The sequence below is a fragment of the Colius striatus genome, chromosome 1, assembly GCF_028858725.1.
Source record: "Colius striatus isolate bColStr4 chromosome 1, bColStr4.1.hap1, whole genome shotgun sequence".
NCBI lineage: Eukaryota > Metazoa > Chordata > Aves > Coliiformes > Coliidae > Colius > Colius striatus.
In genome coordinates, this window is record NC_084759.1 from 70,154,022 (window position 1) to 70,178,221 (window position 24,200).

The 24,200-nt window shown below is 42.5% G+C and overlaps 2 protein-coding genes across 3 annotated transcripts in view; both read right to left on the minus strand.

Annotated features, from left to right (window-relative positions):
- Window positions 1-618: 618 nt before the first annotated feature.
- Window positions 619-4,498, minus strand: SLC25A6 (solute carrier family 25 member 6). The gene is made up of 4 exons (XM_061998409.1): window positions 4,330-4,498; window positions 2,618-3,104; window positions 1,765-1,905; window positions 619-1,276 (listed from the first exon to the last, which is right to left on the minus strand). The coding sequence occupies exons 1-4, from the start codon at window positions 4,438-4,440 to the stop codon at window positions 1,119-1,121; spliced, it is 897 nt and encodes a 298-aa protein (XP_061854393.1). The 5' UTR covers window positions 4,441-4,498; the 3' UTR covers window positions 619-1,118.
- Window positions 4,499-7,007: 2,509 nt separating this feature from the next.
- The window catches only part of ASMTL (acetylserotonin O-methyltransferase like), a 30,801-nt gene continuing 13,608 nt past the window's right edge, over window positions 7,008-24,200 (minus strand). Inside the window, exons 7-13 of one of the 2 annotated variants that reach the window (XM_061998432.1) lie at window positions 23,064-23,490; window positions 20,034-20,196; window positions 18,119-18,303; window positions 16,843-16,972; window positions 15,602-15,745; window positions 14,925-15,047; window positions 7,008-7,255 (exon numbers count right to left, since the gene is read on the minus strand). In XM_061998432.1, coding sequence (XP_061854416.1) covers window positions 7,032-7,255; window positions 14,925-15,047; window positions 15,602-15,745; window positions 16,843-16,972; window positions 18,119-18,303; window positions 20,034-20,196; window positions 23,064-23,490 — 1,396 coding nt within the window. In that variant the 3' untranslated portion in view covers window positions 7,008-7,031. Of the gene's footprint in view, window positions 7,256-12,187; window positions 13,127-14,924; window positions 15,048-15,601; window positions 15,746-16,842; window positions 16,973-18,118; window positions 18,304-20,033; window positions 20,197-23,063; window positions 23,491-24,200 lie in introns of those variants that run through there. The other variant, XM_061998442.1, reaches the window with a different exon arrangement.

The following is a 24,200-nucleotide window of genomic DNA, read 5'->3' on the forward strand; positions in this document are numbered from 1 at the left end:
TTTACAGCTACACAGAAGCACATATTCCCCTCACACATTCCTTAAACTTTACCTCTTAGAACAAGCCGTATTTCAAATTAAATTCACCTTCTGCAGAGATAGAGACCACTGCTACAGCTCAGGCCACAGTCTCCTGAATGGCACAATCACCGTTCCCAAACAGCAGCAATACAATACATAGGTTACTCAGAAGTTGAAGGCATTTACTAGGCTCCTGGGTTTTTGCATGAATGCCATGTTGATTTATCAATTTCATTTTCAGATATTTTACCAAGGGCAAGAGTATTACTTTTTGACCATCCTTGGGACTTTGGATTTTTCTAGCACTACAACAGAAAACTCCTCATTCAAAATCATATTGAAAACTCGCAAATCAATTCAAGAATCATGCAAAAAGCCACTTGCAGCAGCCTATCATACACTATCAGGCACAAGGAGTGGTTTCTATTAGTATAACCCATGCTTTCCTGACCCCTCCCCCCAAGTTTTCACATTCATTAAATTCCTTTAAAAAGAAAAAAAATCAGTGTAAAGTGTACCAGAGAAATCATTATCTGAAACAAGTTTTCAAAACAATGAGGCTTTCCCAAGGCTTTTATGTAATAATTTCAACACAGATAGAGTAAGTATGTTTATTGTTTTACAGCAGAATGCCCCAATTTAAGAACAAAATTGCTAGATGTTCAGCTGTGCAAAATGGTACATAGTGCTTCGGTACAAGTGGAAAATAACAAGATTTGTTAGCGAGTACTTTCAAATACAATTTTATGGTCCTAGGAGATAGGACTTGAAACTGGGGACTGATCCACAGGCAAACCATTTTTTTTTTTTTCTGCCTAAATTGGACCCAGTCTCTTTGGACCCAGCACCAACACCACTCATTCCTCATTGCTGAGGAAAACAAAAAGAAAGTTACCACTGAATTGCCAGATTCAGTGTCTTCATGCATGTTACTGCGAAATGGATCAGTCCTCTTTGTCAGTTTCCAGCCCCATCTGCAAGTATCATCTGGCTCCGATAAATAAGACTCACAGGAATTTCTTGAAGGTCAATGGTCCATAATGGTAGTTATTCTATATGATCTGCTCAACTTTTATTTCCCATTCTAGTTAGGCTGTTTAAATGACTTTCTTGAATTCATCGTACAGCACAAGCACAAAAGCACCCCCCATGCCTCTGAGAACATTAGACCATGCACCCTTGAAAAAGGCTTTGCCTCCCTCATCCCTTGCAATCTTCCGCCAGCAGTCAATCGTTCCAGAGTACATGATATCAGCTGTAGAAAAAGAGCAGAGACATTTTTAGCGCCTATAACCATATCCAACATGCTTTTCAGAAGTGCCTTGCTTCACCTCTCTAGCTCTCAGTGATTATCCCAAACCTACATTTTAAGACTGTAACACAATACTTGGTTCCGGCAATACAAAAGCTTCCCATCTGCTTGCCTGCTTATTAAAAGCTAAGGTGTTAAAAGTGTTAAGCCTGCTTTCTGGCAATATACCGTCCTCTAATTGCCTTCATTGGATCTGCTGTTGGAGACAGGCAGTTCTGTGCCCACTTGATGTTCGATGGAGGTAAGCCCTCAGTGTAACTCCCAACAAAAAACACAACTTGAGCCCTACTGCATTTCTTTACAGCATTTAAATGTAACAGATTTAAATCAGATTCACGCAGTAAGGAACTGCAAGTGCTGAGGGATGATTATCAGGAAAAACTCCTGTTTTGTTAATGCTGCTAAAGGAATTGCACAAATGAATGGCCTACCTCCTTTGCGACCTGACTGCATCATCATTCTACGCCGCACTGTATCAAAAGGATAGGAGACCACACCAGCCACAGCAGTCACAGTCTGGGCAATCATCCAGCTGATAACAATGTGAGTATTTCGGGGATCTGGGAGCATGCCTGCAGTCAAACAAAAAAGTAATTAGCTTTATCTTGTATGTCCTCCTCCAGCTCACTCGCTGCGTGACAGCTGCTTTACTACAGGAACTATTACAAAACACTGTAAAGCCATCTTTCAAAACTGCAACAAGAAACTTGAAAAAGTTTAAATGTGGTAAAATCATTTAAAAAACTCCTCAGTAATCAAAACAAGCAACATTTAAGTACAAGGATTCTTTTCAGACTACCATGAGAAGAAATTTATTTCCTAGCCTTTTTACAAATAAGTGTCACTAAACTAAGTCAATGGCACCATAAATGACATTAAACTACAAGCTAGTATCAATCTATGCCCAAATATTAAGCTTAAACAAGTGCTTTGTGAAGGCACAGCTCAATCTCATTCTGCTGAACACACCTGAATTGGTCCAATATAACTGCAGTAATACACTGCAAGGAAAACCCCCTTATTGTAATTCTGTACAGTTACCAACACGCTTTGCTGGCACTGGGCCAAACTTCTTGAAGTACAAAACCAAGAGTACTTGAAAGCAGTCTGCTGCCATTAACATGGCCAAGTTTTGCCTGGAACACTGCAGTGTCACTGATATTGGCACCAATATCCCCCTCCAACCTCACACTGCTACTAGACAGAATAACACACACAAACGGATATAAATGAGACAATACAACTCTGACAAAAGGTTTATCAGACCCCTCTCTGAAACATTACCTTTTGCTGTATCATAGATCCCAAAGTAGGCAGCTCTATAGATGATGATGCCTTGGACAGAGACATTGAACCCTTGATACAAGCCACGCAGACCGTCAGACTTGGTAATTTTGACTAGACAGTCCCCTAAACCAGAGAATTCTCTGTCTGCACCAGCTTTTCCAACATCAGCAGCCAAACGGGTTCTTGCAAAATCCAAGGGGTAGACAAAGCAGAGGGAAGTGGCTCCAGCTGCACCACCAGAAGCCAGGTTACCAGCGAAATACCTCCAGAACTGAGTGTGCTTGTCTACACCTCCCAAGAACACCTGCTTATACTTATCCTTGAAAGCAAAGTTGAGAGCTTGAGTTGGGAAGTATCTGATGACATTTGCCAAGTTTCCTCGCCAGAAAGACAGCACTCCTTGCTCCTTTGGAATACGCACTACACAATCGATGATACCTTTGTACTGCTTATCGGCAGCAATTTGTTTACTTGCATGTTGCACCTGCAAACAAAAACATGTATTTTGACTGTATGCCTCAACAGGCCCACACTACAGCTGGGCTTAGGTCTGCTGGTACCGCAAAACAAAAGAGTTGTTCGGCCTGAATGCCTGATGGCAGTTATGCAGAGAGATTAAGCCTCTGTTAACTGTGGTAAGCCAGCTGTGACAGCATACTGCCAAGCAACAGCTCCTGAGTCAGCCTGAAGGCTAAGAAGAACAGTAATTTACTCACACTGTGGTCAGTGCCAAAGAACTCGAGGGTTAACTAGAGTTAATTCCCAATAATTAAAAGGCTAGGTTTTACAAACACGAAACCTTAAAAATGTATGTAAAGAAAAAAAATGTAGATACAGCAGGCTTTGTACAATCCCAAGAACCACAAAAGGGCTTCCCAGGTTCTTCAGAGTTCAGGACTTGACACAAAACCAAAAGGATACAAAGGCAAGCACAAGGAATGTGAAGACAGGGACTTCCTAGAGCCGACAGTCCCTGCTGACAGGAGCGGGCCTGTTGGGAGGGGTGACGGGGAACTGGAACGGGCTAAGCGAGCTGCCGGGAGGGCTTCAACCGGCGGGGGCGAGAGGTTGCGCCGGAGAGGAGACCGGAAGCCGCTTCCCCGGTTCCGTCCCGGCGATTTCGGGGCCGCTGCGGCCCGCGAAGGTCACGCGAGTCACCTTGGGGTGCGAGCCCGCCCCGCCCGGGTCACACCGGGCGCCGCCCCGCTCCGCTGCGGGGCCAATACGCGGCTCGGCCGCGCCGACACGGAAAGGTCACCAAGATGGCGGCGCTCTGCCGCCCTCCTTCCCTCGCCCTCTGCGCGCACGACACGAGGAGCGGGACGGGAGGAAGTGACACCGGGAGCCGCCTCCTCGCCCCTCCCCCGCCGTCGTGTCGTTCCCCCCCTCCTCAGCACCTCACGCCCGCCCCCCACCAGGCCGCGCCCCGCATAGCGGAACCGGCTTTCCCTTCCCGCCGGCAGTCGCCGCCTCGCGCGCCCGCCGCCCACGTGACCTCCCCGCCGGCAGCCGCCGTGCCGCCGCCTCGCGCGCGCCCTTTGTTCCGCGGGAGCAGCGCGCGCGCCCGCAACCCCTCTTTCCGCCCCCCCCCATCCCCGGCCCGGCCAGACCCGGCCCGCGTGGGCCTCGGCGGCCGCCAACGGCTGAAAGCGACCGGGCCCCTTCCGCCCCGGCTCTCCGCTCTCGCCGGCCTCGGAAGCGCCGCTAACCTGGAGCAAGAGCTTGACACGCTCGATGGGCGCCACCGCAGTCTTGCTGATGGCAGCGGCGACACCGCCCGCCAAAAAGTCCTTGAGAAAGGAGATGGCCTGGTCCGCCATGTTCGCGCCGCGCCGTGAGCTGCCGGGAGAGAGACGCCGCTGCCGCTCAAGCCGAAAGGGCGGGACCGCCGCCGCGCATGAGCTAAATGTCGGGCTCCGCCGGGCCCGCCCCCCGAGCTCCCATTGGCCGCGCCGCCCCAGAGGCGGGGCCTCTCTGCCCGGGGCTGTGGGGGTGCGGGTCGCTCCAGGGCGGCGGTTACGGCGCGCGGGGGGGTGCGGCTTTCCCTTGCTCCCTCCCTCCCTGCGTCAGCCCGCACGCCCCCGCCCCTGCGGCGCCAGTGGCGCAGCGCCGCGTCGCCGGCCGCCTGCCACCGGACCGAGCCGCTGCCGGCGCTGGCCGCCGCCTGAGCCCGGCGCCGCGGAGGAATCCGCCTGTCCCGGCCTCGCAGCACACAATCTGTGTTGTTCACAACGTTATTTTTACCACATCTGTCGCTCTCTGAAGCGTTTTCCGCCGTGGCTTTGTGTTGTTCACGGCTGGGGTGCAGAGGAGCCTATACGACCCAACAGGTCACCCCTGGCAGAAACGGCGTGGCCAGACACGAAGCAGCTTGCGAGGCAATGGCAGTGGGGAGCACGGGGGCACAGCCGTGCAACCGGGGAATCCAGTTCAGCACTAACTGCTCGACGCCAGTGCAGGATAGCTCTACACAGGGCCCAATGCAGGGACACCACTGGGTTTTGCTCCCAGCTCACCACCCTTAGAGTAACTCCGATGGGAGGCACCTTCTCATTTCCAGGTTCTGTTGCCCCACTGGTGTCAAATCACCTTTGCAGGCGTTTCTGTCCATCGCTGAAGTGATCCAAGACAATTAAATGACAAAAACATAACTCTGATTTCCTAGAGGAACAATGGGGGAGGATGATCCTGGCTTCTTGTTTGGGCACTCAAGTCAGATGCTGTGAACTACAGAGTACCTGAGCAGGTACCCAAAGGCAGGGCCTCTACCCCTACACCAAGGCAGGGCCAGTCTGTGTGTAATTTCTGCTATTTTTCTGCTAATTTTCTTGTATGTGATAAGTGAAATTTTGCTCCTAATGGCCAAACTTCCATCTGAAATTATACCTATTCTTTTTAATAGTAGGCCTTAAAATTGTTCTAGTTGGAGTGCGTTAGTTCACACGCACCTTTTGTTGTTGGTTTCACTTTTAATAGGTGCTTCCTACCAAGTAAATAAGGCCAGAGTTTTTATTTTTTACATGGATGACTGATGAACCATGAAACTGCAGTAGCTACAAACCACTACATGTAGGTCCTTTGCAGGATTTCAACATGAGACCATTTCTCTTGGAAGGCGTGTTGTGAGAACAGGATGTGCCAGGCGCAGCCTTTGTCCCAGCTCTAGTAAAACAGACTGTGCTTTACTTTACCTTTTTTTTTTGCATGTCAAAACATACAAAGTAAATTATGTGCTCTTTCATATTCTAAATCACAATACATACAGCAAAGTGACTTCTGTCCTGTCATAGGGTTAGGCACATGTAGTGTTACTGAGCCATATTTGAAATGTAATTAATGAAAGGCTGTGAGGTATATTCTCAGACAAGCACACACAGCTTACTGTAGTATTTTTCTTCTAGAAAAAAGCTCCCAACTGAATGTTAATACTCTTCAGAGCAAAACACAGTGTGTGCAAGGCTGAGATTTTTTTCCCCCATAACATTTTCCAAATGATTACAAGATAACTTCATATTCTGAGTCTCTGTGAAGTGTTGGTGATTTGGAAAATGAAGATAAAATACATGCAGCTTTTGTGATCAATAGCTGTGCTGTCCCATTCACCTTGGAAGCTCTGATATGTCTGACTGATGGAAATCCTTTTCTCTTTAGCACCATGCTTTTCCTTCTGTTTCTGCATATTTTTTTCCTTTTTTGTTCTTATCCAATCTGATGTTCTGCTTCCAGCTGGATAAAGTAAGTAAGCCCAAAAAGGAGGAGGATGATGTACCAAATGTGGTGCCCCCACATTTCATCTCCCATAATAATCATTGGTGAAACTTGTGCTTTTATACAACTGCTCTTTTTTTCCAGAAGCCTTGTAGAAGGCAGAGGAGTCTGTCTTGACTCTCCTGCTCCTGCTCCATTTCTTTTTCCAATTTTGACTATGCCATTGCAGTAGCAGTTTCCAGACTTCATTAGAGAAAGTTTCTTTATTTACAGTAGTGTAACATAAAATTACATTAAAACGGAGAGTGAGTATTGAGACAATACCTGCATTAACCTTCTGGGTCAGGGGAACAGTGTGCTGATCTAAAACCTGGACTATTCTAATTACATCAATATGAAGAAACTGATTTCTCAGCAATGTGAATGCTGCTGTAGGGCTGCTGCTACCATTTGTGGTTGAAGACTTGTTTGTGGGGGTACTACGAGTGTTGTGGAGCCACAGTATCACCACCACCAAATGATGCCAGAATTTTGTGGCATCATGCAATCAATTTCTCTTGCTCTTTTTTAAAGTAACATCAGAAAGCTGACATGATATTGATGGGAAATATTTATGATATTGAAGGTAAACTGAGAATGTACTTTCCTAAGTACAAAACATCAAACATAGTCGTAGATATCCCGATATTACTACTAAGTCCATTTATTTTTCGTAGGTCTTAACACAGAGAACAACATCTAACAAATTTCCTGTCAATCTGATTTTGACATTTGTGAATCCGTGTTGCTCCAGTAACGCTCGATATTCAGAGCCACTTCTCTCCTTTCCTTCTGTCTGCACAAGCATATTCAAAGACTGCAGCAGAGCTGTGCTCCTGTTCTTCTTCTCATCATCCAATACCATTTCAGCCAGCAAAATCCCACAGCCTAATTTAAAAACAAATGCATGCAACAGTATCAAGGAAGAGAATTTCAGCTACCATATATAAGGGTGCAAACTACAAGACGTGATTTTGTTTATGGATTTGCTCTGGTATTAAATGACTAACCTACTATAAAGCAAGTAATGTCAGGAGGTTGGGGCATCACTTTTTTCTGCTGTGTCCGATGACAGGACATGGGGTAATGGAAAAGAGCTGGAACACAAACAGTTCCATTTAAACATAAGGAAAAACTATTTAACTGTTCAGGTGAGGGAGCCCTGGCACAGGCTGCCCAGGGAGGGTGTGGAGTCTCCTTCTCTGGAGGTTTTCAAAACCTACCTGGATGTGTTCCTATGTGACCTGATCTAGGTGGACCTGCTTTGGCAGGGGAGGTTGGACTAGATGACCTCTAAAGGTCCCTTATAACCCTGACCATTCTATGATTCTGTGATAATACACTCCTCTCACAAAAAAACAGGAACAACCCTTCAACACTACAGAGAGATCAAACACTTCACGTCATGCCTCTAGTTTCAGGGGAAGAGGGGATGACTCCTGTACACTTGGCTTGAGCATTATGGAAAATGGTAGGACAGGAATAATAGTTACACCTCTCTGGGATACATTGCTGCTTCACATTCATATTGAAATGGTGCCAAGCAGACAATAGAGTGGATGGTGAGCACTACAGAAGCAAATAAGTCAATGTTGTGCACTATTTCTGTAGGAACTCAGGTCTTTGTGGTGGGACTGACTGAGGGATGCAAGCAGAAATTAAATGATCGTGTTTACATACAGCTTCTTCCTCCATCTTCAGACCCATGAGGGGAAAGGGAAGAGAAGACAGAGCTACTGACAAAACCAGCACTGTTTTACTCATTGTCTTCTGGCCTTGCATCTTATGTGGTGGTTTCTCTTGACACAGTGGGGATAGGAGGCCACCAACTCTGCTCAAATGTCTGCATTTTACAGTGGTTTTAGTAGTACTAAGTGCTGCATAACATCTGTTCCTTTTGACCCTTAAGGCAATCAGTCTCCTCAGAGCCATTCCTACCCCCACACCTCAGATGTCTGCCAAATAATAAAAAGTAAATTAAGCATAACGCTGCAGTTTCTTAGAGAGAAGACTGAGATCTATGGACAGAATTGCTGTCTGAAATGTCAGTGTTGACTATCAGGAGTCATGAAAGTCCTTTTGACAGCTTATTAATAAGGACCTGTTTCATCCCTGTATCATCAGTCACCTTAATAAATTCAAGTTCAAGCCACCTATCCTCTGATGAACTAATGACACAGGTTTGCTCCACAGAGGATTAGCCAAGCATGTCTGAGGTGAGCCTGAACCTACATTCTCTCTCCAGTGGGACTCTTCTACCCTAATTCAGTCATCCATAGATAGCTGTATTTCAGCTAGCTCTTTTAAATATGCTCTATCTCCTATGAGATGTATAATCACTTCTCTTAGGAAAACGAGGAAATTTCCTTTCACAGATAGGTGAGACAAATCATTCTCTGTAAATCCCTATTTTTCTGCTCATTGGAGAGCTCATGGTGACTTGGTGATTTGAATGCCTAATATTTAGGTATCTGAAGTCAGAGTGATGAAGATCATTTATTATGGTTCAGTGTGTATTCCCCTCTCTTATTCCCATGTTATTCTCTTCTGCCTTCACCAGAGACCTGGGAATTCCTGTTTCTAGCTACACAGAAAACATTGCTAACTAGAGTAATGCAGTACTACCATTTCCAAGTCACCATTCTCTTACAGCTTGTACACTGAAAGGACACCAATAGAGTGATCATTATAATTTGTCACAGAAAGTCATTTGGGACGCTCAGATAACATCAGAGTAATCTGGAAATACATACCCAGAGAGCACAACCAGTGTGGAAAGAATGCCTTCAAAAATGAGACACAGCAACTTAAGTTAGTATAGGGAGAAAGAAAAAAAATATCTCTACAGTTAATGAAGATTTACTAATGTAAATGAATTCTTTTTCCTGAGAGAGACTGAAAACAGAACAAACTTTCAAGCCATTCAGGAAGCAGATGAAGAAATTTTGGCCATGATTTTGTGAGAGAAAAATTAATGGTCATCGCAGTCTTCTCTGAAAGTAATTTTTATCCAGACCTGGATGAGTTCCTGTCTGACCTACTCTAGGGCATCCAGAGGGGTTGGACTAGATGATCTTTTGAGGTCCCTTCCAATCCTTGAGATTCTGTGATTATCTGAGTTGGAGGCCTGTAGCTGGTGGAGTTCCACAGGGATCGATTCTGGGGCCAGTCTTGTTCAAAATCTTCATCAGCGACCTGGATGAGGGACAGAGTGTTCCCTCAGCAAGTTGGCTGATGACACCAAACTGGGAGGACTGGCTGATTCCCCAGAGGGCTGTGCTGCCATTCAGTGGGATCTCGACTGACTTCAGAGTTGGGCAGAGAGGAACCTCATGAGGTTCAACAAGGACAAGTGCTGAGTCCTGTACCTGGGAAGGAACAACCCCATGCACCAGTACAGGCTGGGGGTTGACCTGCTGGAGAGCAGCTCTGCTGAGAGAGATCTGGAAGTCCTGATTGATAATAAACTAACCACAAGCCAGCAATGTGCCTTCGTAGCCAAGAAGGCCAATGGCATCCTGGGATACATCAAGAGGAGTGTGGCCAGCATTTCAAGGGAGATTCTGTTCCCCCTCTACTCTGCCCTGGTGGGTCCTCATGTGGCCTCAACTGTGTCCAGTTCTGGGCTCCCCAGCTCAAGAGGGACAGAGAACTTCAGGTGAGAGTCCAGTGCAGGGCCACCAAGATGATCAGGTGACCAAAGCATCTTCTTTATGAGGAAAAGCTGTGGGAACTGGGGCTGTTTAGTCTAGGGGAGACAGAGGGGATCTCATTAATATTTATAAGGTGTATGTCAAGAGGACAGGGCAATACTTTTTTCTGTAGTGTCTAGTGACAGGATTAGGGGTAATGGATAAAAGCTGGAACACAAAAAGTTCCATTTAAACATAAGAAAGAACTTCTTTACTGTGAGGGTGCCCTGGCACAGGCTGCCCAGGGAGGGTGTGGAGTCTCCTTCTCTGGAGGTTTTCAAAACCCAGCTGGACATGTTCTTGTGTGATCTGACCTAGGTGGACCTGTTTTAACAGGGCAGTTGGACTAGATATCTTTAGAAGTCCCTTCTAGTCTCTACCATTCTGTGATTATTGTTTAGTAAGGATCTAATTCCCAGCCAAAGGACTAGGCAGTAAATGTAGTAAAGTGCTAGCCCTCCCAAGGTTTTTTTTTTTTCTTTTAAAAAAAACCCAAAAACCACCAAACCACCAAACAACCCCTCCTCCAAAAGAACCCAAAACCCCACATTAAGTACTTTCACTATCTCAAAGTGAGGTGACACATCCACTGAGAGCTCACACAGAGGGGCTTAGCCACTGAGTAGCTCTTCATAACCTTTTGTACTTCAGGCACAATTTCTGTCAACAGATGTAACAAGGTCAACAACTGATATAGAAAGGATTGAGTTAGGATAGCCAACCCAGTTGTGTCTCTTTATTACTAACTTCTCTGTATTCCTCAAGCATTCTTACATCAATATTCAGTGAGCAAGTGCAGAAATTCTTAAGTTTTTCCATCTACCATTCTGCTAACCCTCACAGTTCTCCACCTCAAATGGTTTACTGTGCATCACATTTCTTCTATACCATTCTTAAGGCAGAATGTGGGTAAAAGACAGCATCCTCTAGAAGGCAGAGCTGTATGTCACCTTCACAAAAAGCCATACAAAACCTACAAGCTTTAGTATTAGAAAATCATTTGAATTTTAGAACTCAGCCTACTCACTCTTCATGTCTTGACTAGTGAACAGACCCAAATTTTCCTCAGTTATGCCAATTGCTCAGGAAGTCTTTTCAGTGTAACATCATTAAATCCAGCTCTTCTACCTGCCAGCAAAAGATACCAGCTTTCTCCAGAGCAACTGCGACAAAAAACTTTAGACATTAATGAGAAAAGACAAGTTTATAATTTCTCAGGTTACTGCGCTACATCAAATGATTATAGAACAGCTTGGGCCCAACTGGACAGCAGGAGATCTCTAGTCCAACCTCCCACACAGACAGGCAGCTCAACAGTCCACTCAGCTTGTTCAGGGCTTTGTTCTCAGATCTTCAAACCTCCAAGGACTCAGATTCCACAACCTCTCTGGGCAACCTGCTCTGATGCTTAATTATCCTGAGAGTGCAAAGCTGCAGCGCATTACCACAGACACCATGCCCAAGGGACTAATGCTTTGTGTTGTTCTTTAATCACAGAGTACGCTGAGGCTGTACAGTAGCCAAGAACCTTCTATTCATGTTTTACAGTCAGATACATAGCACTTGGAGGCACAGTTTTAAAGCCTCTGACAGTTACAGGTGTACCAACTTTAGGATTAAGACTTTCTGACTCAGTTTATAGTAGCTGATGAGGTGAGAAACATCCAATTGAATGAGTCTCTTAAAATACAAACTTAAGTGTAGTGACAAGCTTCATGTCAATATGGAAAAAAGAACATCTTAAGTTTATTCAGTTTTGAATATTTTTCCTTATGTCTTTAAATACCCATACAGAGGAGATGGGTCAAATTTCCATTTGTAAAAATCTTCTGCTAACACTTAAAACCCCCAATGTGGTAAAAGCTGACATTTCCCTGATTTTCAGCAGCTGAAGTGCTCTGTAGTAAGAATGTTTTCTCAATGAATTGAACCACTGTGGCACTTCTTTACTCAGTGCTTAAAGAGCAAAGTAACTTCTGATTAAGTAACATAAGACAGAGTCTGCCAGGCGGATGTGACTCTTGACCTTGCTCATCAACTCTTTCTATGAGCACAGTCTCTTTCACAGTGTCCTAAGGGATTATTGCTGTAGAAGTGTGACAGGCAAGAAACTCACAACTGATGAAGATAGTTTGAAAGTGCAACTTTAATCTCCAGGACGGCTTCCACTACAAAGTACATTTTAAATAGGAAAAATAAATATCAATTAAGTATCAGGAAAAAAAATAAACACTAAGAGAAGTGACAGTGACAAAAAGACTTGGGATACAGAATGTACTTCTCCAATTAAAGACTCAAACTTGAAGAAACTTGTATTTTTTTTTTTAAGAATTTATACATAAATCCCAAGTCTCATCTCAAGTAATGAGACAGAAAGCATATATGGCCCATTTAACCATATCCAGAAAAACCCCAAACTGACAGGAACAGATAGGAACAGCTCTCAACTACAGCCTGTGTGGGTACATCCTGTGGCTGGAGGTCAGAGGCTGTTAATGTTTCTCTGTGACATTACAGCTGCTGTAGAAACATGTTTAAGCTTTGTCCTATTTTCACTTTTGCCTGTGGAAAAAATGGTTAAAAAAGGGTATCCTCGAGATGCTTTTCAGTAAAGCCCCACAGAAAAGTGAAAGAGGACTAGCATTTCTTCCTGCTCCAGACAGTTTTTAAATGCACAGAAACTCACTCCTGCAAAAGCTGCAGTCCAACTTCTGTTCAAAGCCTGTAACAATTATGCTTCAGAAAAAAAAAAGAGTCGAAATGATCCTAAACTGACAATATGTTCCAGCTGATGTGTTTTTACAACAAGAGCTGTAAAAAATTAGCATCTCAGTTTGCTTCTGGGCACACTATGGTGACAGATTCTTCCTGGAGCATAAAACAACATCTAATAAGTTTCCTGTGATCTTAATTTGTACATCTGCAAATCCGTATTTCTCCAGTAGCTGTTTATATTCTGAGCCACTTCTCTGCTTGCCTTCAGTCATACTGAGGGACTGTAGGACAGCTCTAGGAGGGTGCGTCTTCTGCTCGTCAAGCACAATTTCTGCCAGTAGCAAGGCATTTCCTGCATTTCCAAAACAACCAAAAATGGTTCAGTAAAGTATTTCTAGTCTCAAGTTTTCAGTGTTTCATTCAGAGACAGTTAGAGGTCCCTCAGACTAGTGTTTTAACGGTCTCCAGTGGGAATCAGTGACAGATCTTTACTTTTAGTAATCTCTTCCTAGAAGCAACCATTTAACTCTCAAAAAGAAGGGAAAATTTAGAGCACCGTCTCCAGTGAAGTTCAGATCACTTCCTGACTATGCCCTTAAACTCAAGTCTTGTTTCGCTTTGAACCAAGCAACTTCTGTAAGCATTTGTCATACCCCAGCCTTTGCATAGTAAGATTGAGACTGCTACCTACAATTTATTTCAGAATTTATAAACAGGATTTCCTTTTGTGGCCTACATCTAATTTTGAATGCTCTGCTAGGAAACAAACGCCATAGTGACAGTTAATCCTTATGAATTAAGGGGTTACACTGGGGCAACACTTTTTTTCTGTAGTGTCTGTCCACTGATAGGACAAGGGGTAACAGACACAAGCTGGAACACAAGAAGTTCCACTTAAGGAAAACCTTTCCTGTGAGGGTGATGAAGCACAGGCTGCTCAGACAGGTTGGGGAGTCTCCTTCTCTGAAGGTTTTCAAAACCTGCTTGGACATGTTCCTGTGTGGTCTGTTTTAGGTGGACCTGCGTAGCAGGGGGGTTGGACTGAATGATCTCTAGAGGTCCCTTCTAACTCTTACCATTCTGTGTGCCCTGGCAGCCAAGAGGGCCAACCATGCCCTGGGGTGCATCAAGCACAGTCAGTCAAGGGAGGCGATTGTTCCACCTTACACTGCACTGGTGCGGCCCTTGAGTGCTGTGGGCAGTTTTGGCACCTCAGTGTAAGAAGGTCAAACTATTAAAGGGTGTCTAGAGGAAGGCAACCAAGATGGTGAAAGGCCTTAAAGACAAAATTTAGGAGGGGCAGCTGGTAACTTGGGTTTGTTCAACCTGGGAAAGAGAAGGCTGAAGGGTGACTTCATCACCATCTACAACTTCAAGAGGGGCAGTGGAGGAGGAAGTGCTAATCTCTCTCTGGCGACCAGCGATAAGACACAAGATAATGGAATGATGCTGTGTCAGGGGAAGTTTAGATTGGACATTAGGAAAAGGCTTTTCACAGAGGGGTGGTCAGTCACTGGAGCAGGCTCCCCAGGGAAGTAGTCACAGCACCAAGCCTGTCACAGTTCAAGCAGCATCTGGACAACGCTTTTATTCACACAGTTTAGTTTTTGTAGTCCTTCAAGGAGTTGGGGTTGATCCACTCCAATGTCAGATATTTTATGCTTCAAATGTAGAAGAAAGCAGAGGAGGCTACATATTTCTCAAGAAATCTCTGCATGATGTAGTGCTGAACTCATCATATTCTGGATGCTACTGAGGCAGCAAAACCTAGCAAAAGAAACTGCTGCTTCTTGATTTAGCTAGAGCAACTTTATTGAGACTACCTGTATGTATAGAGATAAAGACATACTTAGTTATTTGATGTTATAGGGGTCAGTAAAAAAGACTGGGCACAGCAGAGACAGGGAAGATGATGCACTTATATGGGAAGTTTCAACCATGGTAAGGGCTTATTTGATTTAGTTTAATTATCAGCTTTGTCTCCTTTTCTTCTTAGTAAGCATTACCATAAGGCAAGGATAGATATTCAAGCAAAGGCTACTATGATTTCACATAAAAATATGCTTTTAAAAATATAACCTACTTAGGATTACTTGTGATGTTTATGCATTAACATGCACTCTTAAGCCCACAAGATGAAAAAAACTTACCTGGTTTGCAAGCAGATGATATCTTGCTTAACAGCACTTGTATCTTTTCATCAGGCCAGTCATGAAGAACACGTGAAAGGATGTAAAGATCTGCTTCTGGAATATTATCCTTGAAGAAGTCACCTGTTGGAAAGCAGAGTTAGTATATTACTACAGAAACCACAGAGTACATTCCTACAAAATGAAACTAAAATATTGCAGAGGAACCAAGAGCTTCAGCAGAAGTAAAGAAAGAAACAAGAACCAACAGGTATAGGTATGCACTGATTTGCATATAAAGAAAGCATAGTTAAAGTGAAGAGCAGATCACAGGTAAGAAAATGGAAAGAAAGCCTAAAGCAAGGAAGGAGACAAAGTCCTTCGTAGCTACCATGTTAATCTTGCCTGGGAAGGAAAAAGCCCGAAACAAGGACATACAGCCTCTACTCTCAGTAGTACTCAAAACCTATTAATTCCTATTTTTTATCCACATTTTCCAACCATAGCCAGCTTGTTTTTATCTCCACAGGCTTGATAAATACCATGTCCCCATTCAGCATGGGTAAGCCTACATTGCTTCTTACTATGATAAATGTTTGAGATTGGAGCAGGGTAGCACACCATTTTCTGCAGCAAAAGATCCTGCTTTGTGCTCCAAGATAACAGAAATAAGACAAAATATCATGTGTTACATTTACCGGATACAAACGTCACTGGAGGTGTGTGTTGTCCTGACGGCTGAAGGTATGAGGTGTTTGCAATGACTTCTGGAAGGTCAAATACTGTGACATTGAGATTTGGGTATATTTTTACTAACTCATAAGCCAGAGCACCAGTGCAACCTGTAGAAAGTTAAAAAAAAAAATAAAAGCCAAGTCTTTTCTCACAGCATTTCTCCCAAACTTTTTAGTATTATATATGGCCTTTTTTTTTAAAGAGAGATGTCAGATCACAATTAGAGACAGACAGTCGCCTCCACAATTAACGTGAGCAATAGCACTTCCTCGTGGACACCCAATGCACTTTACAGCTTGGGGAATGCAGGCACAGTTCCTTACTGTCATAGAATTGCTAATGTGACCTTTTGGTACCAGTATCTCAGGGTCTATTTTTTGGGGTAGAAGAATGTTAATAAATGGCAAGGTCTTGTAATCTGTGGATGAAGAGCACTGTAATTATTTCCCATTTACAAAGCACAGATATATGAAGTTAGACAAATACCCTCCAGCATAGTGAAGGATAGGCATGGTAAAGACTTGGGAGTCTGCACAACTGGCAAAGGTTGCACAAGCATTGTGTTAATTCCTCCAGCATGCTGTTCACCTCCCCTGGCACTAAATAAATTGTTCTTTTGTCAGCGGATCCTTCCCTATGTAATAACACTCCCTCTGTGCAACTCAAGGCACAGGGCAAAAGCAGACACTAACAACAGTTTTCTTCTAGTGTATCATTGGTCTGCAACATTTTACTGGTCTTCTTCAATATTAATAATTAAAACTCCACAGAAAACAAGTCAATTATCAAACAATAAAATCTTTTTGTTCTAGCAGTGCAGTGTTTGACAACCCAATATAGAAGGATTCAGAAATAAATCCTGCAATACTTTTGAAAATCTTAGACACAAAGGACAACAACAGCACAGTTGAAAATGAAGCCCCTAGGCCAATATTCTACCATCTGAGCCACAAAACACCATTCTGCTGTCAAGTGGATTGTGACATTCACCGATTTCAAACTGCTCAAATACCATTTAAGTAACTCTCCCTTCTGTTAACTGCAGCCAGTCCTTTTATTCTGACAGTACAATACCAGAAAAACAGCAGTAGGTAATATTACTGCAGTTCTAGTAAAAAATACACATTTGCTTTAAATAATGAAATATGAACTGAAATCAAGCTTTTCCCTTTAATTTAATTCCCTGTTCAATTACAGGCACTACCTCCTAAATCACAAGCAGATTTAAAGCATGAAAGATCAAATGCTGTAGCCACATCTCTTGCTGTCAGGCGAGCGATGCTGTGCATGGCAGCCATAAAACGTTGCTTCACCTCCTGGCTGTGATAGTAGTCCTAAAAAGGGAAAATATGGTTAATTTTGTTACTTAAAGCTACATACAACCAAGGCAGCAGGTGCACAGCATTAACATTAGAATTCTAAAATTATAAGGTCAGTTAGAAGCGACATTGACTAGTTGCTCATCTAAGTGCTCTGCTGTTTCAATGTACTGACAAGCATATTTTTGCATCCTCTCAAAAATTCTGATCACACAGACATTTTTCAGCAGTGTGTCTCAAAGTAATCTAAGCACTAACGTTAGCCTAACAAGACCTTTTAAAGTCTCCAAAAGTCCTTATAATTCATTCCATCAAGCGTATGAGGGATACAGACTGGCTTCACCAGCACCTAGAAACCAACTACAAATTAAGAGCCTTAGGATGTACTCTGACATACACTTCAAGCCAGCACTGCTGTCAGAGATGAGTCTTGACATTCTGCTCACTCTTCCTAGTCCTCTCCTTAATCAGGCACATATATTTATGTCCATCAACCTTCACCAGGTGGATAACTGACACGTTAGGCTAGTTAAAACCCTAAGTGATTCTCCAGCCTGAACACATGCATCTGGGTTAGTATTGTAAAAGGAATGCTAGAGACAGAAACAGATGGAAACAAGGATTACAATTCATAACAATACATATCAGCTTGAAGCATAAACATTTGTAGCTTTGTATGCAAGAGAGATTAGATCCCTTCTCTACCGCAACTTCTCCACTTCAACACAAAGTGACTTTGAAAACAGCTTTAATTACCCAGTCAACGCAGACTGAACTGGATGCACATCACTACTAAGTGATGGGCATCCCATAAGGACAGAGTGTACATGTGTTAAGATACTATTTGGTGTTATAAAAAAGACACATAAGAGTAAATGTGACAGGCCCAGAGGTTGTTCTGAGTGTGTGTTAGCTGGACAGGTAATGCTTTGGCCAGAGAATTTTCATCAGCACTCAATTTTCCCAGTATATTCTGTGACTGCTCCATCACTTTAGAGCCTAAAGGTGAAAGGAACAAAAGCCTAGGACTAGGGAGTTGCATCGTGTTTCTACCATTTCTGAGACTAAGCTTCTTTCTTACACGTCTCGGTCTCCATTTGCTCTGAAATCAGTTCTGGGCTTGTCACAGCTGGTTCTGATACCAGTAAGAGTTTATATTACCTTAAATAAATCCTCTGCTTTCTTTCCAAAGGCTTGATGATTCTGCCTCTTGCCTTCTTTGACTGCAGACTCCAAATTTGTGAAGAGAGGCCAAAGGTGGTCATTAGAATGGATAATGTAGCCATGAAGTGAGTATTCACCATCTGAGGTCAGGTAGGTATTTGCTGAATCTGTATTACTGTAACCTTATGGGAAGAAAACAATCCTAACTGGCTTTGTTTCAGTGCAACTGTCATGTGAAATCTGAAGGCATCTTTTCCAGTGTGGCTATTAATCAGCTAGAAAATCCTGATATTGTGATCATATTTTCTATGCAAAGATTTCTATGAAATAATTCTAAAAGTCTTCTCAAAGAAGCAAGTACTTAATTTATAAAAAGAATTTAGATGCTGGAAGATACAGATAAGACTATTTTTATTTTTAAACCAGAGTACTTCATTTAGACACTTACTATTCAAGGGAGAGTATTAGAAGTTTATCATTTTTTACTACCTTTTTCTTTAGGTTATGGCTTCTCCTTCCCTTAAATTCAAGCGTTCTTCATTACGTTTCACCTTTAGGGCTTTCTCCTTGGTCTTGTCCTTTAAGAGTTGAAAGCCTCCTTTATTTCCTTTCCTTGGCACTTCAAATCTTATTATGTGACACATATGGAAACTTGTAACTACATAATACAGACTGAAAAAGCTAAAATCAATACTAACTCCCTCACTTCAAGCACTGTTCCAGTTTGGTGTACTAAAATTCCAGCTGTTGTCTATGAAGAGGGACACATTCTACAGCTCTCCTTGTTAAAATCCTGATTCTCTGAAGATTGTAACTCTGTATTGCTGCAGTACAGAATGGAATTTGGTCCTTATTTTAAATAGTATCATAGAATCATTTAGGTTGGAACAGACCCTTAAGATCATTGAGTCAAACCATTAATCTAACACTAACATATCCACTACAAAACCATGTCCCTCAGCACCATACCTAACACACAGCTTTTAAATACCTCAATGTATTTATTCATGGTGACTCAAGTCACCTCACGGGGCAGCCTGTTCCAACTCTTGACAACTCTTTCAGTGAAGAAATTTCTCCTAATATCCAATGTAAACCTCCCTTGGAGACTTTTCTTCTTGTCCGATTGCTTGTAACTTGGGAAAAGAGACCAACCCCCTTCCTTCCAGGTAGTTGAAGAGAGATAAAGTCTCCCCTCAGCCTTCTCTTCTCCAGGCTAAACAATCCTAGTTCCCTCAGCCGCTCCTCAGATTTGTTCTCCAGACCCTTCACCAGCTTCATTGCCCATCTCTGGATATGCTTGAGTGCCTCAATGTCCTTCTTGTAATGAGGGGCCAAGAACTGGGCACAATATTCGAGGTCTGGCCTCACCAGTGCCGAGTACAAGGGGACAATCATGTCCCTGGCCCTCCTGGTCACACTGTTTCTGATACAAGCCAGGAGGCCATTGGCCTTCTTGGCCACCTGGGCACACTGCTGGCTCAAATTCAGGCTTCTGTCAACCAACAACCCCAGGTCTTTATCCTTTGGGTAGCTTTCTAGCCATATATCCCCAAGCCTGTAGCATTGCCTGGGATTGTTGTGGCCTGAATACAGATGACACATCTGAGCTGCTACACAGCTCCCAGGGACTGCCCACATAACTTCTTAGAAATTTGTGCAGTACCACATCCAGAGAGCAAAAGCAATGTAAGGATTCCTCAAAGGAGATATCAATGTTTTCGTTAGAAGCCTCCAAATGAAACAACTCCAGTTACTTATAATGAAAGCAAAGAAGCAACAATCCATTCCCCTTTCCCCCAAATCCAAGTAACCCACAATTATCAAGTCAGACCCTTTGACCTTCAAAGCATCTCTTCCAACCCTGTGGGACTTTCAGTATTATATGCAGTTGGAAGACGAAATTAATCACCTTGTGGTGTTTTCTCCAGCAATCCAAGAGCAGCACATGCATCAAGGAGTCTTTCTGTTCCACATACAGAGGTTCCAAGCTCACTTGCAATATCCACAGCCTTCTGTGGACCTTTAGCTTTCAGATGATCAAATATCTTTAGCTTAGAGGCTACAAACAAGGCCTAGATGTAGGGGAAAAAAAAAAAAGTAAGCATGCTGCATTTAAAAGACTGCAGTCAAGAAAGAAAAGTACTGTATCTTTTCTCTAGAATGATTCAACAATTGTTCTTTAAGCAGTACAACACGGTTTAACAAAATTCCTAAAAATTGCTATGATATCTTTACTTCCCTCTCAGAGAGTTTCACTATCTTAGCCAAGTAACAGAATTTTGGTCAAGGGTGTTTGGGAGAGAACTCAAAATATTCTGGCATGCAGCCTACATATGTTCTATGAAGACTACATCTTTATTCAGACATTTGCATATCTCCATTTATAAGGTTGCTATGTAAGTTCAAACCTTCTTAAGCATCTAAATCAATGCCAAAAGATAAAATTAAACTCAGTTTACCCAAAATGTAAGGAACTGGAATGCTCCACTAAGATAATGTAATAGCTTCACTTGCTATAATATTGGTCTTCGTTTAATAAAAATTAAGAAACAAACACAGAATAAAACTTCAGAGCACAACTGTACACCTTAACAGCACATGTACACACGGAATTGGGAAGAGAGTACAGCTAGTGCCTGATGGCGAAGTAAAACCTGGGTACAATGCAGCTAAGTTGAAAAACTTAACTGAACGTGTAAAGCATACTAACCAGATCAGACAGGAAAGTTAATGAGATGTAATGATACTATATTCCTCTCCATTTAAAATTAGTTTGCAGTTCTGTAGTTAGATTTAACTGAAACAATTAAACCACCTAAAACTAAGGACCTTTTGTAGAGCGTAGGAGTGGAAGCACACACAGCAATCTGAGTCCATTACTTTGCAATGGCAAGTAACTATAATGTACTTAAAAATCAAAGGTAGCCAAGGAAATTAAATGGGTTGATACTGTTTAACAAAAATCAAATTAAGAGAGTGGAGGGTCTGCTACTGTATGTCTATATATCTATATGGTTCTGTGACATTTTATCATCTTCCTCTTTTTAGCTTCCTCTGCTATTCTAATAAGAATGTATAGCTAGAATTTATTTTAACTCAGGCTTTCACAATACTGAACTGCACCTAGTCTACAACCATTAGCTTTCAAGACCTGCACAATCTTTGGACTATTACCACCTGGAAACTATAAGAACATGAAAGAGGGGAGAAAATAGGATTCAAAACATTGGCTGGTCAAAATCACTCCCTTCTGCCATTCTGTAATTCTCAGGTCAATTGGGGAAGGGGCGGGGGGCACATGCAGAAATCAGAGAAAGACCTGAAATGTTTGAGCACGGATCAAACTGCAAATAGAGAAGGTATGAGGAAGTATGATTTAACCCTGATCCTCCTCTGTTCTGCAACAGCGCCTGTTCAGAACAAAATAGTCTACAGTATCTTCACCTGCAGGAGATTTTGCTCTGCTTTACCAAGTCCTCAAATAACACTCAAGGATCAAATTGAAGTAGAACTTGAGAGCTTTCGTGAAACTAAATGCTTTTGTGCTCTCATCCCTATTTTACAAGTGGAGAGATGGTATGTTTTGTCAGATCACAGGAATTACTCATTACAACTGGTAGTTAATTTTACAAAGATCCAAGCCCTGAGGAAAAAAATCCTCCTACTTCAATGTGAAACTCAACACTTCATATTATGACTTAACACTGGATAAATGGGAAAGTAAAGCTGCTGCTATTACTTACAGCCTCCACCATCTTTCACTGCACAGCACTGAATTTGGCATCACATCACTGTAAACAGTGTACATATGTAACAAAATGCTGACAATTCTCCACTTTTTTATTTAAATTGAAGAAATGCTAAGCATCATCTCACCCATTCAAATACATCACTCACTCACTCCCTATGGATATGCAAGGAAGTCCAAAAGAGCAGCAATTTCAAAGCTGCTTTATTTTTCTACCCACATCTCTCAATGCTGCTTTGCACACCTATAAGCAGCACACCCACAGATCTCCAGTGACCACACAATGGCTTTCATTCAGATCCAAGTACAGCTTCCCACTGCTTCACCAAAACCATCATCCACTGTCTTGCACATTTCCCTCAAATTTTCTCTCTCCACACCCCCTCAAATTTGTTGATCTTTAGTTCCCGGTTTGTCATTTCACAGCAACTTTAGCAGTTTTTTCACCTCATCCTAAAACATGAATGACTTGAAGGAGATCACTGATCTGTTAGAATGATTGGTATTGGTTTCTCCTTTACCTTTTTCACTATTGTCTTTACTACACTGAAACTGTGAGTAGAAAACCTGGTAGTACATAAAATACTCAGCTACTCAGTTCTCATCATGCTTGGCTGCTAGATAGAGCATGTGACACTAGTTGTAAGCTGTTACGTCTCCATCAGATACTGCATGGGGATTATTACTAAGTGTATCTGTTACACTAAGCAGTATAATAACCATTATCAGGGAATAAAAAAAAAATAAGATCTTCTGCAGAATTCTAATGCAAAGCCCCAAAAGTTAGAAAGGAAATACAACACATACAATTCTTGTCACAGCTTTAAGTTGTATAAGTTAAATGTATTCAATGCATTCTTTGCAGAGTATTTAGAGGTAATTTCCTGTCTGATCATGCTCTTGTGATCCAAAGAAAAAAAACCAAAAACTGTTTTTTTCCTCTACACAGACAAACATTTTTTCAAACAGATAACTGAAGTTTCACAGAAAAGATAAAGGCAAATACCAAACAAAACAATGTTTGCACTATTCCAGAAGTTTCAGTTATCAAGATTCTCTGGTACTTGCTTTTATACTAATTAATACATTCATACCTCAGATCAAGTATTTGTTACTACTTGCTATATATTGAAGTCCAATGAAACAATTCTATGTCAGCAATGTAATGAGTAGTTTTGCTTTTTCCCTTACCTTTGAAGCTCTAAACCCATCCATCAGCTCTAGAATTTTAGACGGAGGTTTTGCAGCGCTGTCTGACACTCCATTTTGATTTTCCGAAGGTACCATAAAACCAGTTCTGACAGCGGTATTGCTTTCGGAATTGTGAACAACTACTGAGGAACATATTGCACTGCTGTCCAGCTTACTAGCACCTTTGTGCTCTGGGAAACTTGAAGATTCACCTTCTCCATCACTGAGGTTTTCAAAAGTGTCCACCGAAGGGATAGAGTCATACTTTTTGTGTTCTATGTTATGTTTAGAGGGTGGATAGTACAATTCTGCTAGCTTTTTGCAGAAGTGATTCAGAGGAAATCCCATCACATTCAAGAAGTCTCCATGGACATACTCAACTAGCATCCCACCGAGGGCCTGGATTCCATATCCACCAGCCTTGTCCCTGGAGGGGGGGTAGAAAGAAAAAAAACCCCACATATCTAATTAAGGTTAAGAGCAAATGTAGCACAGAACACAAGTAATCCATCAATACTGCAGACTCTAGAATAAAGACTGTTGTACTCAAGCTAGAGCTGGATTGTATCTACTAGTTAGGCTCAATACTTTAATATAAAAAAGAAATCTCAAGATGAGGATCGGTATTTCTACTAAGGGTGAGTAGCCTAAGGTCTTTATGCTTCAGATGGTCCAAGTGCCATAATCACCTAAGCAAGAGGTAACTCAGCTGCCTGCAGTCAGACTGTGTTGCCATACCAGCATTCTCCAAGTTCTAACTACCAAAAAGGTAACAGCAAGCATCGAGACAAACACTAACACTGGGTCAAGTCAGTGGCACACTAACCCTAGCTCTATTCCACAAGAAGCTGAAGAGCCTTTAGGAATATGGTAGCTCCAAAAAGAGCTCACACTGAAGAAGGCAACTTAGAACTCAAACAATTTTGGTATGCGTCTTGCATATCTCAATCCTAGGAATACCTAAAATATTCAGGAAGATAGGATTTTCTTGGAGAGGAACAATTTATTCAAATACAAGACCCACTACTATCCCCGTTCAGCCCTATCTGATCGTTGCCTAACTCAGATGTAAGTAGAGTTGTGGTTCATGATATTGTGCTAATACATGGTAATACAATTGTGCTATTACATGGTAAT